Here is a 12,605-nt window from a genome sequence, read left to right as displayed (position 1 = left end):
GCGAGGAGCCGGTCCCCGAAGCCACCCGCGCCGTCCTGCAGCGATGCTTGTGGCCCTGCACCCACCCTGGAGATGCACCCAGCTCTGGGATGCTCCTTCGCTGTCCTGCCGCCCTCTCCGCACTGCTGCTTTTCTGCAGCCACGTCAGGCGTTTCCCTAGCACGGCCTTAGCCAGTTTGGGATCGGTTATGAAAGTGGAGGGGAGCAACGTCAGGAGTTCTTGACCCAGCTGTGTAGTGAGGTGGAGGCTGTGGGGAGGCTCCGGCTTTGTCCCTGGGTCACTCGGAGGTGGACAGAGCTGCCCTGCTGCCTGCAGGGCTGCCTGCTCTTTCTCAGGGAGCTTGCAGGCTGGCAGCAAGCCTGGACTTGTTTTGGGATGGGGCGCTTTGCACGGAAATGCGGCTCTGAGGCTGGTGCCGCTCCTCTTGCACGAGGACATAAGGAGGCAAGGGGGGCACCGCCGGTGGGTCTGACCCCCTTCCCCCTGCCCAGCCTGGGCTTCGTCTCCACCTGGCCGCGGGCAGGGCTGGGGAGGAGGCAGATGGGGAGCAAGCTGCGGGTCCGTGTCTGCGCTGCACCCCCAGCATCGGTTTTCTGCCTGGCTGGGCTTCTTGCACTCCCGGCACGCTTCGGGGAAGGGGGGGGACTTCAACACGTGAAGGAGAGCCTCCCTCTAATTATCAGGAGTGATGAAAGCCTCTTAGGCAAGAAGTGATGAGGGAAGAGTGCCTGACCGTGGGAAGGAGAGAGACGGCACAGATGGCATCATGCTGCCGAGCAACCTGCTCCTGCGCCGGGAACAGACAGCAGCGACACACGGACACGCTGCGGATACGGCCCCGGCCACGCTGCCCAGCCTGACCCGCAGCCAGGGAGCCCTGCCTCGGCTCCTGACCTGGGTTTTGGGCAGCCTTGCAGGGAGCTGGGGCCGTCAAATGGATGTGCCGAGGCCGGCAGGACTGAGGCAGGCTGGAAATGGGGTTTCACTGTGTTACTGGCACCCAGGCGCTGACTTGCTTGCCACTTGACAGAGTCTTTGGCCAGCTGCAGGGTGCTGACCCGGACAGGCTGTAAATGCAGCAGAGATGCTGCGGAGCGAGACGTGTGGCAGTGAGTGCTCTTAGGGCAGCGTTTGATGTCCTTATGGCAGATGGAGAACCTCGGCAGAAGGGAGAGTGTGAAAACCATCTCCGAGGATGGGGCTTTAGAAACAGCTTGGTTAAGTTAGAAGCAGCCGGGAAGGCTGAAGCAGGAGGGGGGAACCATGCACCTCAGGGTGTATGTGGAGGATAACCTGAGATGCTTTAGGTCCTTTGGCAAGTGGAGACCAGCTGGGACCTGCAGTAGTTAAATGGCAAAGGAGACCCTCAGGTGAGGAGGGTCCTGAAATAGTCAAGATTTGGCTTTGGCCCTGAAGAACTGCAGAGCAGAGCTGCAGCTCTGGGGTGGGGGTGCCTGGGGCAGGGCTGCACTGGGTGCTTCACCTGACTGCTTTGAGGTGCCTTGAGAGGGGACGGAGGAGTCTTTTTGCAGACCTGGTAGCTGGAAAATCTCTCCTTTGTGGAGGGCCGATTTCACAGGAGGGTTGGTGGTTATGCCCCGGCATGTGGCTTGCAATTGCTTGGACCACGCTCCTCTCTGACATGATCTCTCTGTGGTTGCTCTACTTCCATAAGGATTAACCCGTGCTTTCCCTGCCCCGCTGCCGCCACATCATGGATTTGCCTGCCCACTGGTCACTGCTCGAGCCCTTATTGGGAGGGCAGGAGCCGTCCTTTTGCTTTGTTTGTGTCCCCCGCTCCCCCTACCCTCTGCACCTCCCTCCATCAAAGCAACTAGAGATAGGAGGCTACGGCTCTGCTTTTAAGTTGAATTTCTGCAGCTGAAATAAAATTGCATATATTTGCATAAGGAGCATCCAATTAGCATATTTGTGGGTAAAGCTAAAAGGGCTGTTCATTTGGAAGTGAAAATGTGAGCGAAACATGGAAATGACTTCCAGCCCCCTTTGCAAGCAGCTTAATTAAATATTTCCTTAGTGTGTGCGTATGGATTTGGGAAGCTCTTGCTGTATATGTAATGGTGTGTGAAACCCCAGGGCGGGCAGGGAGCGGTGGCCTTGCAAAGCCCTAGGTGTGCATTTGCACCCTGAGCTGCCTGCTGCTGCAGCTCCCTCGTGCGCTGTCCCCACACCTCCAAAGTGACAAGTCTGCTGGAGGGCGAGGGAATTGGCATGTCAGGCCGTGCCACCTGAGGATCTCCCTCTCCAGGAAGGTTTTCTTTCTGCCACCTTGCATGGTGATGCTGTGTTTTCCCTGTCGTTTCCCGGGGGATAGAGGCAGAGAGGTAGCTGTGATTTAGGAGCGGGATCAGGCTGGGCAGTGCTGCCTGCCTCCTGCCAGAGCTGTGTTCAGGGGAAGATCTTGCTTTTGTTTAAATATAATTGCTTTGGGCCTGATCCTGTTCATTCTCGGATCGGTGAGAGCAGGTATGAGCCTTCACAGAGAAAAACGGTGCTGCTGCTTTTTTTTTTTTTTTAAAGCCAGGTTGATTATTTTTTCTTGCCTTCAACCTTATGCCTCAGCAGCTCTCCCACCTCCTCCTTGGGAGGGCAGCCTGGGCTGCACAGGACATGCCTGGTGCAGACCTGCCCTGTGAAGGCTCGCCGCATTAGTGTGGGACCTCGCTGCTGCCCCGGGACAGTGTGATGGGGAGGGCTCAGCCCCTTCCACCATCCACGCTGTCATGAGGGCGTCAAAAGGGATCCCCTGTGCTTGCAAACAGGGATGCCTCATGGTGCTGGGAGGGCGTGCTTTTGGGGGGGGTTAGCAAGGGGACGGGCTGATGGGGTGCCGCTCATATGAATGGTTGCACAAGGAGGGGACTCTCTGTGCCCCCTCCTGCATGGGGGAAAGGCATCAGGTCCCTGGGGCTGGTTTCTTTGGTCAGAGGGGTGCAGAGCAGAGCACGGGGCTCCCAGCATCCCCGGGTCCCTGAGCGCATCCTGCAGGAGAGGCGACGAGAGGGGGGCACAAGCAATCCCACCACACAAAGAGGCCGGGGAGAGAGACGGAAACGTCTCAGGCTGGAGGGAGGGGGTGGAAGCGCACACACGCACGCGCGGCTGCGGAGGGCTGAGGATGAGGGGGGCCAAGGGAGGGGGTCACACACAACCTATTGTGAGTGGCTGAAAAGCGCTACAGTCCCGAAATGTTAATCTGACCCAACCTTTCGCCAGTTATAATTTTCCTTTCAACGAGCGTGCATTAATCTGGTGCTTTCTCCCCTGTTCCCCTGCCGTGCAGAGCCCTTGTTCTGCCGCTTCTTGCTAAAATCGCCTTTCAGTGAACCCAAATAAAGCTCCCAAAGTCTGGAGCTCGGCCCCCGCCCAGGAGCGGGGTGGGCAGGGTCAGCTTGCCAAACGGAGGAGGGAGCGTGGCCGCTCCGGCTGGGGCACAAACCCTGCGGTGCGGGAAAGGCCGCTTCCCCTCGCCCTGCCATGGGCAAAGCCCGGGGGTCCGGGGTGTGCAGGCGTCTCCCCTCCCAGCCTGCCGGCGCGCAGCCCTCGCCCCATGCACGGGGGCTCCTTCCCACCCGGAGATGCGGGATCACCGATGGATGCTGTCCTGCTGAAGCATCCCGAGGAGCGCCCCAGGGGACCCTGTCTTGCCGTTGCCCTAACGCTGCCCGCTTCTCTCTCCGCAGCTGCCTGTCCTGCGTGAACGGCTCCTTCCCCTGCCACTGGTGCAAGTACCGCCACATCTGCACCCACAATGCCGCCGACTGCTCCTTCCTGGAGGGACGCGTCAAGCTCTCCGAGGTAAGGTGATGTGAGCCAGCTCCCCTCTCCCGTCCCAGTCCTGTCACGACCCCCTGCCCTACGGGGAAGGGTTTAGAAGAGGGCAAACCGCTTTGGAAACCTTTCCCACCGCCTTGCCTGGGGTGCTGGGGCTGCCTGGGAAGCAGTGAGGGAAGAGTGGGAAGTGCCGGTGGGGAGAGGCTGTGTTGCTGAGGAAAGGCTGCTTAGGAAGCCGGGCGCAGCCAAGTGCACTTTAGGCTGAATGAAGGGAAAAACAAAGGCAGAGATGCTAAAGCATTTTCTTTTGATGTTTTTGAAGGGAGCAAGCTTGAACTGTCATTGCAGAACAACTTGTTTTCAGAGAGGGGAAGGTTGAAATCCGTAAAACAAACTGTTTTGCTACACCTCACGCCTTCTTAGTCTCAAATGCTTTGCTAAGAAACATATTCTTTTGCGGGGGTTCATCCTGCGCAGCATTTGTGCCACCCACCGGGGAAACCTGTCTTTGGCAGGGTGCTTGCAGGAGGTCCTGGCATCCCCAGCCTGTGGTGGCATCGCTGGCTGCTCAGGTTGGGTCTGGAGGTCTGACAAGCAACAGCTGGCTCTACAGTAAATGCTGATTCGGGTCCTGAAGGGAGAGTTTTGGGAAGGAGAGTTTCTCCTCTGTCTCTGTCCTGGAAGGGGGCTCTGGTTGAAATTACCTGGGTTTCCAGTTGCCTGTGCAGGGGCCCAGCTGGAAGGGTCCTGCTGCCTGATGGTTGTTGCTGAGAGCAAAGCCGTATGCTGTCCTCATGGGAACAGCTCAAATGGATGTTGTCCTGGAGAAAGCGTTTGCCCAGATCACCTCAGATAAAGTGCGGTCTCTGAGCTCCAGCAGAGCTCATGTCCCAGCAGCCTCCCAGGCCAGAACCGGTCCCCAGGAGCAGAGGCAAATAAGAAAGGCTCGTCTCCGCTTCACAGACCTTGTTTGAAGGCAAGCAACCGAGATGTCCCCCAAGGTCTTTGTCATCCTGACTGGCACAGAGAGGAAGCCTGCCTCTGCATCTCCCCACTCGGGAGGGGCAGTGTCTCTGAGTGAATCTCCATCCCCTGTAATTTGTGTCTGCTGAGGTCTGCCCTCATCCTCGGTGAGGACCTATTGGCTGGTGGGTGTCCTTCTGGATCAAGGCTGTTGTCCTCCCTGCGTCCCCCTGCTTCCGTGCTGAGCTGAGAGCACGTGTGGAGTCAGACAAATCGCTCTGCAGCTGAAGCACCCCAATTAATTTTTTCCCCTTCCTCCCCCACTGCCTCTCTCTTCACTCAAAGAGCTCTCTCACAAGAGAGAACGGGAGAGCTGGCCCGTTACTCAACCATTGCCCAGCCACCAGCACCATCGCTTTTGTGCCAGGGATGGGGTGGATGGAGGAGCATCTTCCCATGCATTAGGGCTGAGCCCTGTATGACTTCCCTGCTCCCTTTGGGTGCACCTGACATCCAGCCAAGGTTGACCCACCACATCCCTGTGGAAAGCCGGAGCACCTGGTCCTGCTGCCTCTCCCAGGGGAGCTGCTGTGCCTATGGAGGAACGTTTGGGCTTTGCAACCTGCAAAGACAGCTGCTTGGGTTTCATACTTGGGTCCTCCACAGTTTGGAGCCTCCAAGGACTTCAGGAGTGGATGGACTTGCAGAAGATGGCGGTGTCCCTGCATGGGGCCACGCTGGGCTCTCGTCGTGATCCTTACTCCAAGCACGGAGCTGAGTGAAGCTGCTTCTCAGCCAAGTGCATCGGGAGAGCTGGGAAAGCCCAACCCTCACTCCCGTGTGTGGGCAGGCAGGGTTGGTGCTTGCCATTTCTGCACAGCAGCAGGCGAGCGCTGGGAACGAGACTCCGCTTGTCAAAGAGCCCTTCCTGCCCCCGCGCCGCTGGTGAGCCTGGGCTGTGCCGCAGCCCCTCTGCCATCCTCTGGGATGGCACAGCGGTGGCTGTGCACCACACCTTCCACCAAACGGCCAAACTCCCGGTGTTGGCACTGTCCCTCACCGTCCCTCCCTCCCTGGAGGTATCATCCAAGTGCAAGGGGGTTGCACAGTGCTCATGGGTGCTCAAGCTTGTCTGGCACGAGCCAGAACGAACCCAGCCTGGTGGCTTCACACAAGGCGGGGATTCGGTAATGTGAGAAGATCAGAAAAAGCTGTTTTCTCCTAGCTTGTGCCATGAAGAAATCCGGCGAGGGACTGGCCTGTCCCAGGCATCCCAGAAGCCTGCTCTTGAGGTTGCGCTTCCAGCCGGCCCTGGCGTTGCTTCTGCAAACGCGACACGTGGTGTCCAAACCGCTGGAGCCTGGCAGCGCTCGTCTGCCCATTCCCCTCGCTGAGGGCATGGGGAGGCTGCTGGGCTTTTCCCCCTTCCCTGCCAGACGAACCCAAAAGCATCTGGCTGTGCCCCCCAGGGCTGTTGTCTTTGGGACGCGTGCAGCTCTCCCACGGACCAACTGCTTGGGAACTTGTGTCACTCCTGAGCACGGGCAGGCTGTCCCCCGGCAGACCTTTTGGCCACACTGGGACCTGGACCGGTGCCTGGCTTGAGGTTTGGAGTGCCTGGCTCAGCCTGTTTGCACATCGGTGTGGCCTCAGCAGTTCCTGGCAGGAATGGTGAGACACCCTCAGACCGGCCGCTACTGTGGGCTGCGTGTCCGGGCTGGGATGAGACATCTCATCACCATCCCGGTCCCCAGCAGGGTGGTGTGGTGGGTGGGGGGACTCGGTGCCAGCCCGTGGCACCACTGGGCAAGTTAATGGTAGATGTCCATCCCCATCCTCTCTGTGGGAGGATGTCTAACTGGGAGGGTTATTTTAAGCAGGATTTGGTCTGTCTGTGTTGGCTGGAGTGTGGTGGGCACTGGTCAGGAGAGGCAGGGACAGGGGTTAACAGCAGCGCTTTACTCTGTCTCTGCTGGTTCCCACGGGCGGTTCACCACAGTTTCCTGGGTGGGAAAGTGGCTGTTTTGTAGAAAAACGCAAAGAGTGACCCGTGGCACTCTGTCCTGGGCATGCAAGGGATGTTCGCCTGGATTTCAGGGCAGGAACGGGGTGTGGGTAGGGGCCACCACTCATGTAAACGTGCCTGGGAACGGTGGCAGCAGGAAGGATGTCCCTGCCTGCTGGCTGCGGTGGCTTTGAAGCCTGGGCTCTGGAGATTGCCCTCCTCTGTGGCTTGCTCTGGGGTGCAGGGCTAGGGAAGTGGTGATGAAGCAGGACAGGCTGCTGTTTGCTTTTCCCTACTTATGGTGCCCAGCGGTGGCCGTGGGGTGATCAGCGATGGATGCTGGAGTCCCCCATCCTAAAAAGCTGCTCTTCTGTGACAGTCTCTGCTGCCTGCTGATGCAGAGCTGCTGTGGAGGGTGAAAGGCTCCTGACCAAGTGTGTTTGTTCAGCCTAAGCAGGTTCAGCTTGTGTTTTTTCTTCATTCTCCCACCAGTAGGAATGGCCAAGGGCTTTGTGAGGGAACCTCAAAGCCCGGGTCAAGCCCAGTCTCAGACTGCCTTCATCCCCATCTCTGCTGACGGCACAGCCTTGCAGCTGGAGCTGCCAGCTGCCAGAGAAATCCAAACCGCAGCATTTGCTGCGCGACGAAAGCTCTTACCTCTCCAAGCAAACCTGGCCACCCTTGTCATGTTCTCATCCAGCTAGAAAAACGGTTTTAATGGAGAAAATCCAAGTTGTGCAATGTTTGGGAATGCGTGTGTGTCTGGGTCTTGCTTTTCTGCTCGTCCCATCCGTTCCTAGCTCGCTGCTCCTGGAAGCCGGAGCTCTGCCGGGGCGGGAGGCGGGGGGGGCTGTTTTTGGCAGGACAGGGAGCTCCACGGGCTGTGGAGAGAATTCCCAAGGGATGTAAGTGCCAGGCAATGCTGGGCTGAGTTTTGTCAGCGGTTGGAATTGCTCGGAGGGGAAATGAGTTGTCCCAGTGCCCCCACCCCTCCGGGCACCCTGGGCGCCCACCAGCACCAGGTGCTTCCTGTTGGGCGCAGGCTGACATTTTTGCTGGATGAGACACTTCTGCCGGCAGATGCGGAGCATGTGACGTCGCGGGGCGGGTTTGGGGGGGCTCAAAACCTCGAGTCAGCAAAATTAGCCTGCCTGCCTGCGTGGGGAGAGGGACGCACGTGCCCGCCGTGCTCCGCATCCGTGGTGAGCCTCGCTGGCGTGGCATGGACTTACCCACCGCCCCGAAGAATGAGGAGGTGGAGGTGTTTGGAAAGCAAGCCGGGAGCTAATCCTCGCCCCGCAGGGAAGCCGTGTGCCACCTGTGGGGTCCCCCTGCAATGTGGAGGGGGATCAAGCAGGCAGGGACTTCTCCCTCCGTCAACAATTCTGAGCTGGGAGCCGGTGGCGAGCAACCGTCTTGCAGCGGCGGGGGCCACTCATTATAAATGGCAGCAGACGCGCGGGGTCTCCCGGCTGTGAGCCTTGAGCTGATTCTGAAAGCAGGGGAACTGAAGCCCCCCTTTGCAGAGGGGCAGCCATGATACAGAGCAAGGAGGTGGCAGAGCAGTGCCGAGGGTCCCCAGACTGTCCCAGCCCCATCACCATCTCTGGGTTGGGGCTGGCACCGCTGTTCCTCTCTGCTTTCATTTTGTTTAGTATGTTTTGGGGATAAATAATTTCTTCCCTTAAAAATTGTGCTTTTGGGGAATGCAGGCCTGCGAAGAACAGGAAACTTAAAGTTTTCTGTCAATATTTGCTAAATGAAACCATTTTTTCATTTCTCTGCATTGTTTGAAAGTTAGATTAATCCTACTGCTGAGATAAAGCCCTGTGCTGTGCAGGGTCCGGCCCGGCTCGCTGCAGGGCGGCAGGAGGCAGCTGGGCAGCATTGGCCACGCGTGGCTGTCGGCAGCCTGGCGAGAGCAGTGGGGCAGCTGTGTCCACCCCCGGCGCTGCTGTTGCTGTTTCTGTTTTCGGAGCAGCTCGTTTCAGCACACGTTATTCCGTAGTCGCTGCCGTAGGTGCGAGACCTCCGCCTGGCTCAGCAAAGCCGGCGTGGGATTGCATCAGGCTGTTGTTGCCGAAGTGGCACCCGTCAGTGCTGCGGAGCTGTTTTGCTGCCTGAGCTCATTTATTTTTGCTCCCTCCTGCTCCCCTGTGCTTTGCGCACAAGGCTCTCCAGCTCCCCTGGAGTGGCTGGGAGCCTGTGGCTATTAAGAGTCGAGTGCTTTACCCTCCCGACGGCTCCTTCCCCGTGGAGTGCAGGGGGCTGGCAGGGTGGTGGCAAGCCCCTTGCCCTTACATTCCTGGCTTGGACTCACCAGCATCCCCTGGCCGGAGGCACCGTCTTCTGGGCAGCCTGCAACCAGGCTGTTTGGGGTGACATTGCTTCAAGCTGGCTGCGGATAGAAGCAGCAGCAGCAGCAGGATTTGCTGCAGAGCAGGTTCTCTGCAAAACTGCAGAAGGATGTTGCAACGTCAGAAGGGAGAAAGGCTTTTCTGTCCACTTGGGAAGGAAGGGGGATGGAGTCTGTAAGGGAAACAGAAGGGCTGAGAGGGTAGCCTGACAACGCACCGCCCAGTGGGTGTTAACTCTGAAACCTACTGACTGCATTGATGGCATTAAAGCCCATCTTGTTACCAGTCATTTCAACGTGTGCTGCTGTTGCAGTGCCAGGTCGCAGGTCTCATAGCTGAATCCTCTACCCACCTCCTGGCTGGATCAATCCGAGCTGTGGAAAACACCCCACTGCCCTGCCACCAGATTCCTCTGTGCTCTCCTTTTCTGTCTTTAGGGCTTTGGTCAAAGCAGCTATGAGATGCTGGTTTGGGGTTGGCTGCACATAAGGATTTACTCAAGTGTGTGCTCAGGGTGGTATTTTTGCCATGTGTTGCCCAGCCTGCCAGCCAAGGGGGGCGTCACAGGGGTGCTGGGGGAGGCTGCGTGGTATTCCCCTCTCATCGGCTGCCCCATGTTCCCCTTGCAGGACTGTCCCCAGATCCTGCCCTCCACCCAGATCTACATCCCCGTGGGCGTGGTGAAACCCATCACCCTGACGGCCAAGAACCTGCCCCAGCCGCAGTCCGGCCAGCGCAACTACGAGTGCATCTTCCACATCCCCGGCAGCACCACCCGTGTCACCGCCCTACGCTTCAACAGCACCAGCATCCAGTGCCAGAACACCTCGGTGAGTGCATGGCTCGCCTCGGCACGGGCTTCATTTGCTGCTCGTTCTGCCCTGCCCCGGGACCTTCCCGGATCGTTGCACGGCCGGGTTTGCTCTCCTGCGGGCAGGTAACGGGGGTTTCTGGTGCTTGTGGGGTGCGAGGTGGGCTCCCCCCGCTTCCCCCAGGTGCACGGGGAGGCTGCTGCTCGGGGTCGTTCTGGATAGGATCAACGCCAGAGCCTCCCCGGGGGAGCCGCCAGGCTTTAGGAGCACTTCCAAGGAAATTGGCTTTGGAAAGCTGAAGAAAGTTGCCTGGGCCGGAGCCAGCTGGCCCGAACGTGCCGGATCCTTGCTTCCCCCTTCTCTCTGCCTGCTCTTGCTTCCCCCGACACCAAGCCATCCCACTTTACAGGCAGGATCGAGCTAACACCTTCTCCGTGTCCCGCTGCGCACACGCTCCCCCGCGTGCAGCTGTGCCCGCCAGCCCCACCAGTGCTTCCCCTCCTCCCTGGCTCCGACCGGCAGCTACCTCATCCCCCGGCCCCCTGCCCGTCCTCCATCCCGGCCCTGCTGGTGCGTCGCTCCCTGCCTCCCCATCCTTGCTCCCTGCAGCTCTTGTCACTTAAGCTCTCTCCGGCAGGCAGCTCTGCCTGCTCTGTCCTCTCCGGTTGCCTTATCCCCGAGCGAGAGGGTGTTTTGCGGCCCCTCGGTGAGCTGTGTGTGTCCCTCGCTGCGCAGCGATCCTGTGCAGGGAGCACCAAGCCCACGAGCAAACCCACGCAGGGTGTTAATAGCCCCCCCGGGAGCTGGTGTTGCTCAGCTCCTCGGCTGCCCCGCTGGGCTCTGCGCTGACCTGCCCTCATCCGCAAGGAGCCGGCCCCTCCCTTCTCCCTCCCGTTTAATCCTTTTAAAATTTGTTTTCCATCACTCACACTGTGAAAGCTCATTTGCAGCCTAACACCAGCACTGATCCCTGCTCCCTTGTCCTTTGGTGGCATGAGTGACATTTAGAGGCCATTGAAGATGAGCCCTGGCTCTCTCCCTCCTCCTGTGCTCCCGGGGCTGCGGAGCCTTTGGGCAGGAGGAGCATCCCGAGTTGCCGTCTCCTGCCCTGGGCAGCAGTGCCGGGGGGATGCCGTGCTGCCGGGGCTCTTTCTCAGCGACACGTGGTTTACGAGGAGCAGAAATGCTCCCTGTCCTGAGCTGCCGGCTGGAAATGTTGTTGTTGGGTCTGTGCTTGCCCTGGAGGCGAATGCAAGCAGCGGCACAAGTGCAAGCTCCAGGGAGCAGCAGGACCAGAGCGGTGTCTGCAGGGCTCTGCTGCAAGAAGCCATTAGCGAGGCGGCTTAAGCAAAGGTTTGTTGTCTTGCTGCTGTGTTCGGGGAAAAAAAGAAGCCAGGTGGAGCACTGCCCAGTGGAGCTGGCTTGGCTGCTCATCCCTGGTGTTGATCATGACCTTCACCAGCGCTTCGTCACGCAGATCTGCCCCTGCACTTGGTCTTGCCTGTCATCTGCATGACTTGGTGTTAGTGCTTCAAGGGGAACATGATGGATGTGTGCATGAAGACATCACGGTAGTGGGGGTCCCTTCTCTGGGGTCTCATTGCTGCTGATAGCTGAGCTTGGCTGCTCTGTCTCCATCGCAGCCACATGGGAGGTTTCTCGGGGGTCAGCCAAGCCACTCTTGTCCTGGCAGAAGGCCGATTATGTCAGGTACCTGCTTGGTCATCTGAGGGCTGTTCTGCAATGCGTCCATGCTGGCCCCACTGCCGGAGCACCTGTGGCTGGAAACGGGCTGGAGGAACCATTGCCCTGTTGCAGAGTGTGGGAGAAATGTGGCCACTTTGTCCCAAACAGAGAGCCCAGCCTGCAAGGATCCCAGCCGGGTGCAGAACTGCATCAGCACCCGGGAGCCGAAACCGTGTCTGCCTGGGGCACGGGAAGTCCATGGAGGAAGCGGATGTTGGCTCGCAGACCTTCATCCCTTGCGGTGATTTGCTGGTCCCGAGCTTTGCAGGGACATCTTGTGAGCCCCGGCCTGGCCAGAGCCCCTCGGCCAGCCCAGCCTCCTGCCAGATCTCCTCTGCCTGCAGCTGGCAGAGCCGGCAGCTCCCTCTTGCCCAATTCTTTAGCGTGTGGTTTGGCTTAGCTCATTCAAAAGCAGTTTGGGACAGTGTGTGCTGCAGGATGCTCCCTATAGAGAAGTGCCGAGGCTGCATGGTGCTGGCAGCAGCAGGCTGATGGCTCCTGTGGGGTGTCAGGGGAGAGGTGTCTGCGCCAGAGCAGAGCCTTTACCTAACGGAGGTGGAGCTTGGAGAGGGGGTCTGAATCATTTGGACTCATTTCTCCCCAGTATGTTTCAATTTGGAAAGCAGGAGCGAGAGGCAGAAGTAAAAACCACTGCCTGCGTTTCCCAAGGGGTGCTGTGGCTGCCAGCACTGGTGTCATGAGCTGCACGGCCTCTGCAGCTCTTCTCCAGAGGGATAGGACAGCTTGAGGTGTGCCTGCCCACCCTATGGTCCCCATGCAGAGCTGAGGTGGTGACCGACACCTTCTCCTGGGCTGGCAGTGGTGGATGTTTGACTTGAAAATTGCCAGGGATGCCCTGAAAACAAAGCAAATTGGCCAGAGAGCACGTGGGGAGGCATTGCAGTCTGTGTGGGTGTGAAAGCGGA

The 12,605-nt window shown here is 58.9% G+C and overlaps 1 protein-coding gene across 3 annotated transcripts in view; it reads left to right on the top strand.

Moving 5' to 3' along the window:
• The window catches only part of PLXNA1 (plexin A1), a 125,238-nt gene that overhangs the window by 64,502 nt on the left and 48,131 nt on the right, over positions 1-12,605 (top strand). For all 3 annotated transcript variants that reach the window (XM_069812162.1, XM_069812160.1, XM_069812161.1), the window contains exons 9-10: positions 3,706-3,820; positions 9,751-9,951. In XM_069812162.1, the coding sequence (XP_069668263.1) occupies positions 3,706-3,820; positions 9,751-9,951 (316 nt within the window). The remainder of the gene's footprint in view (positions 1-3,705; positions 3,821-9,750; positions 9,952-12,605) is intronic.

The sequence above is a fragment of the Haliaeetus albicilla genome, chromosome 24 (genome assembly GCF_947461875.1).
Source record: "Haliaeetus albicilla chromosome 24, bHalAlb1.1, whole genome shotgun sequence".
NCBI classification, from domain to species: Eukaryota; Metazoa; Chordata; class Aves; order Accipitriformes; family Accipitridae; genus Haliaeetus; species Haliaeetus albicilla.
The sequence above is the reverse complement of the archived record's forward strand: the minus strand, read 5'-3'. Positions and strand labels throughout refer to the sequence as shown.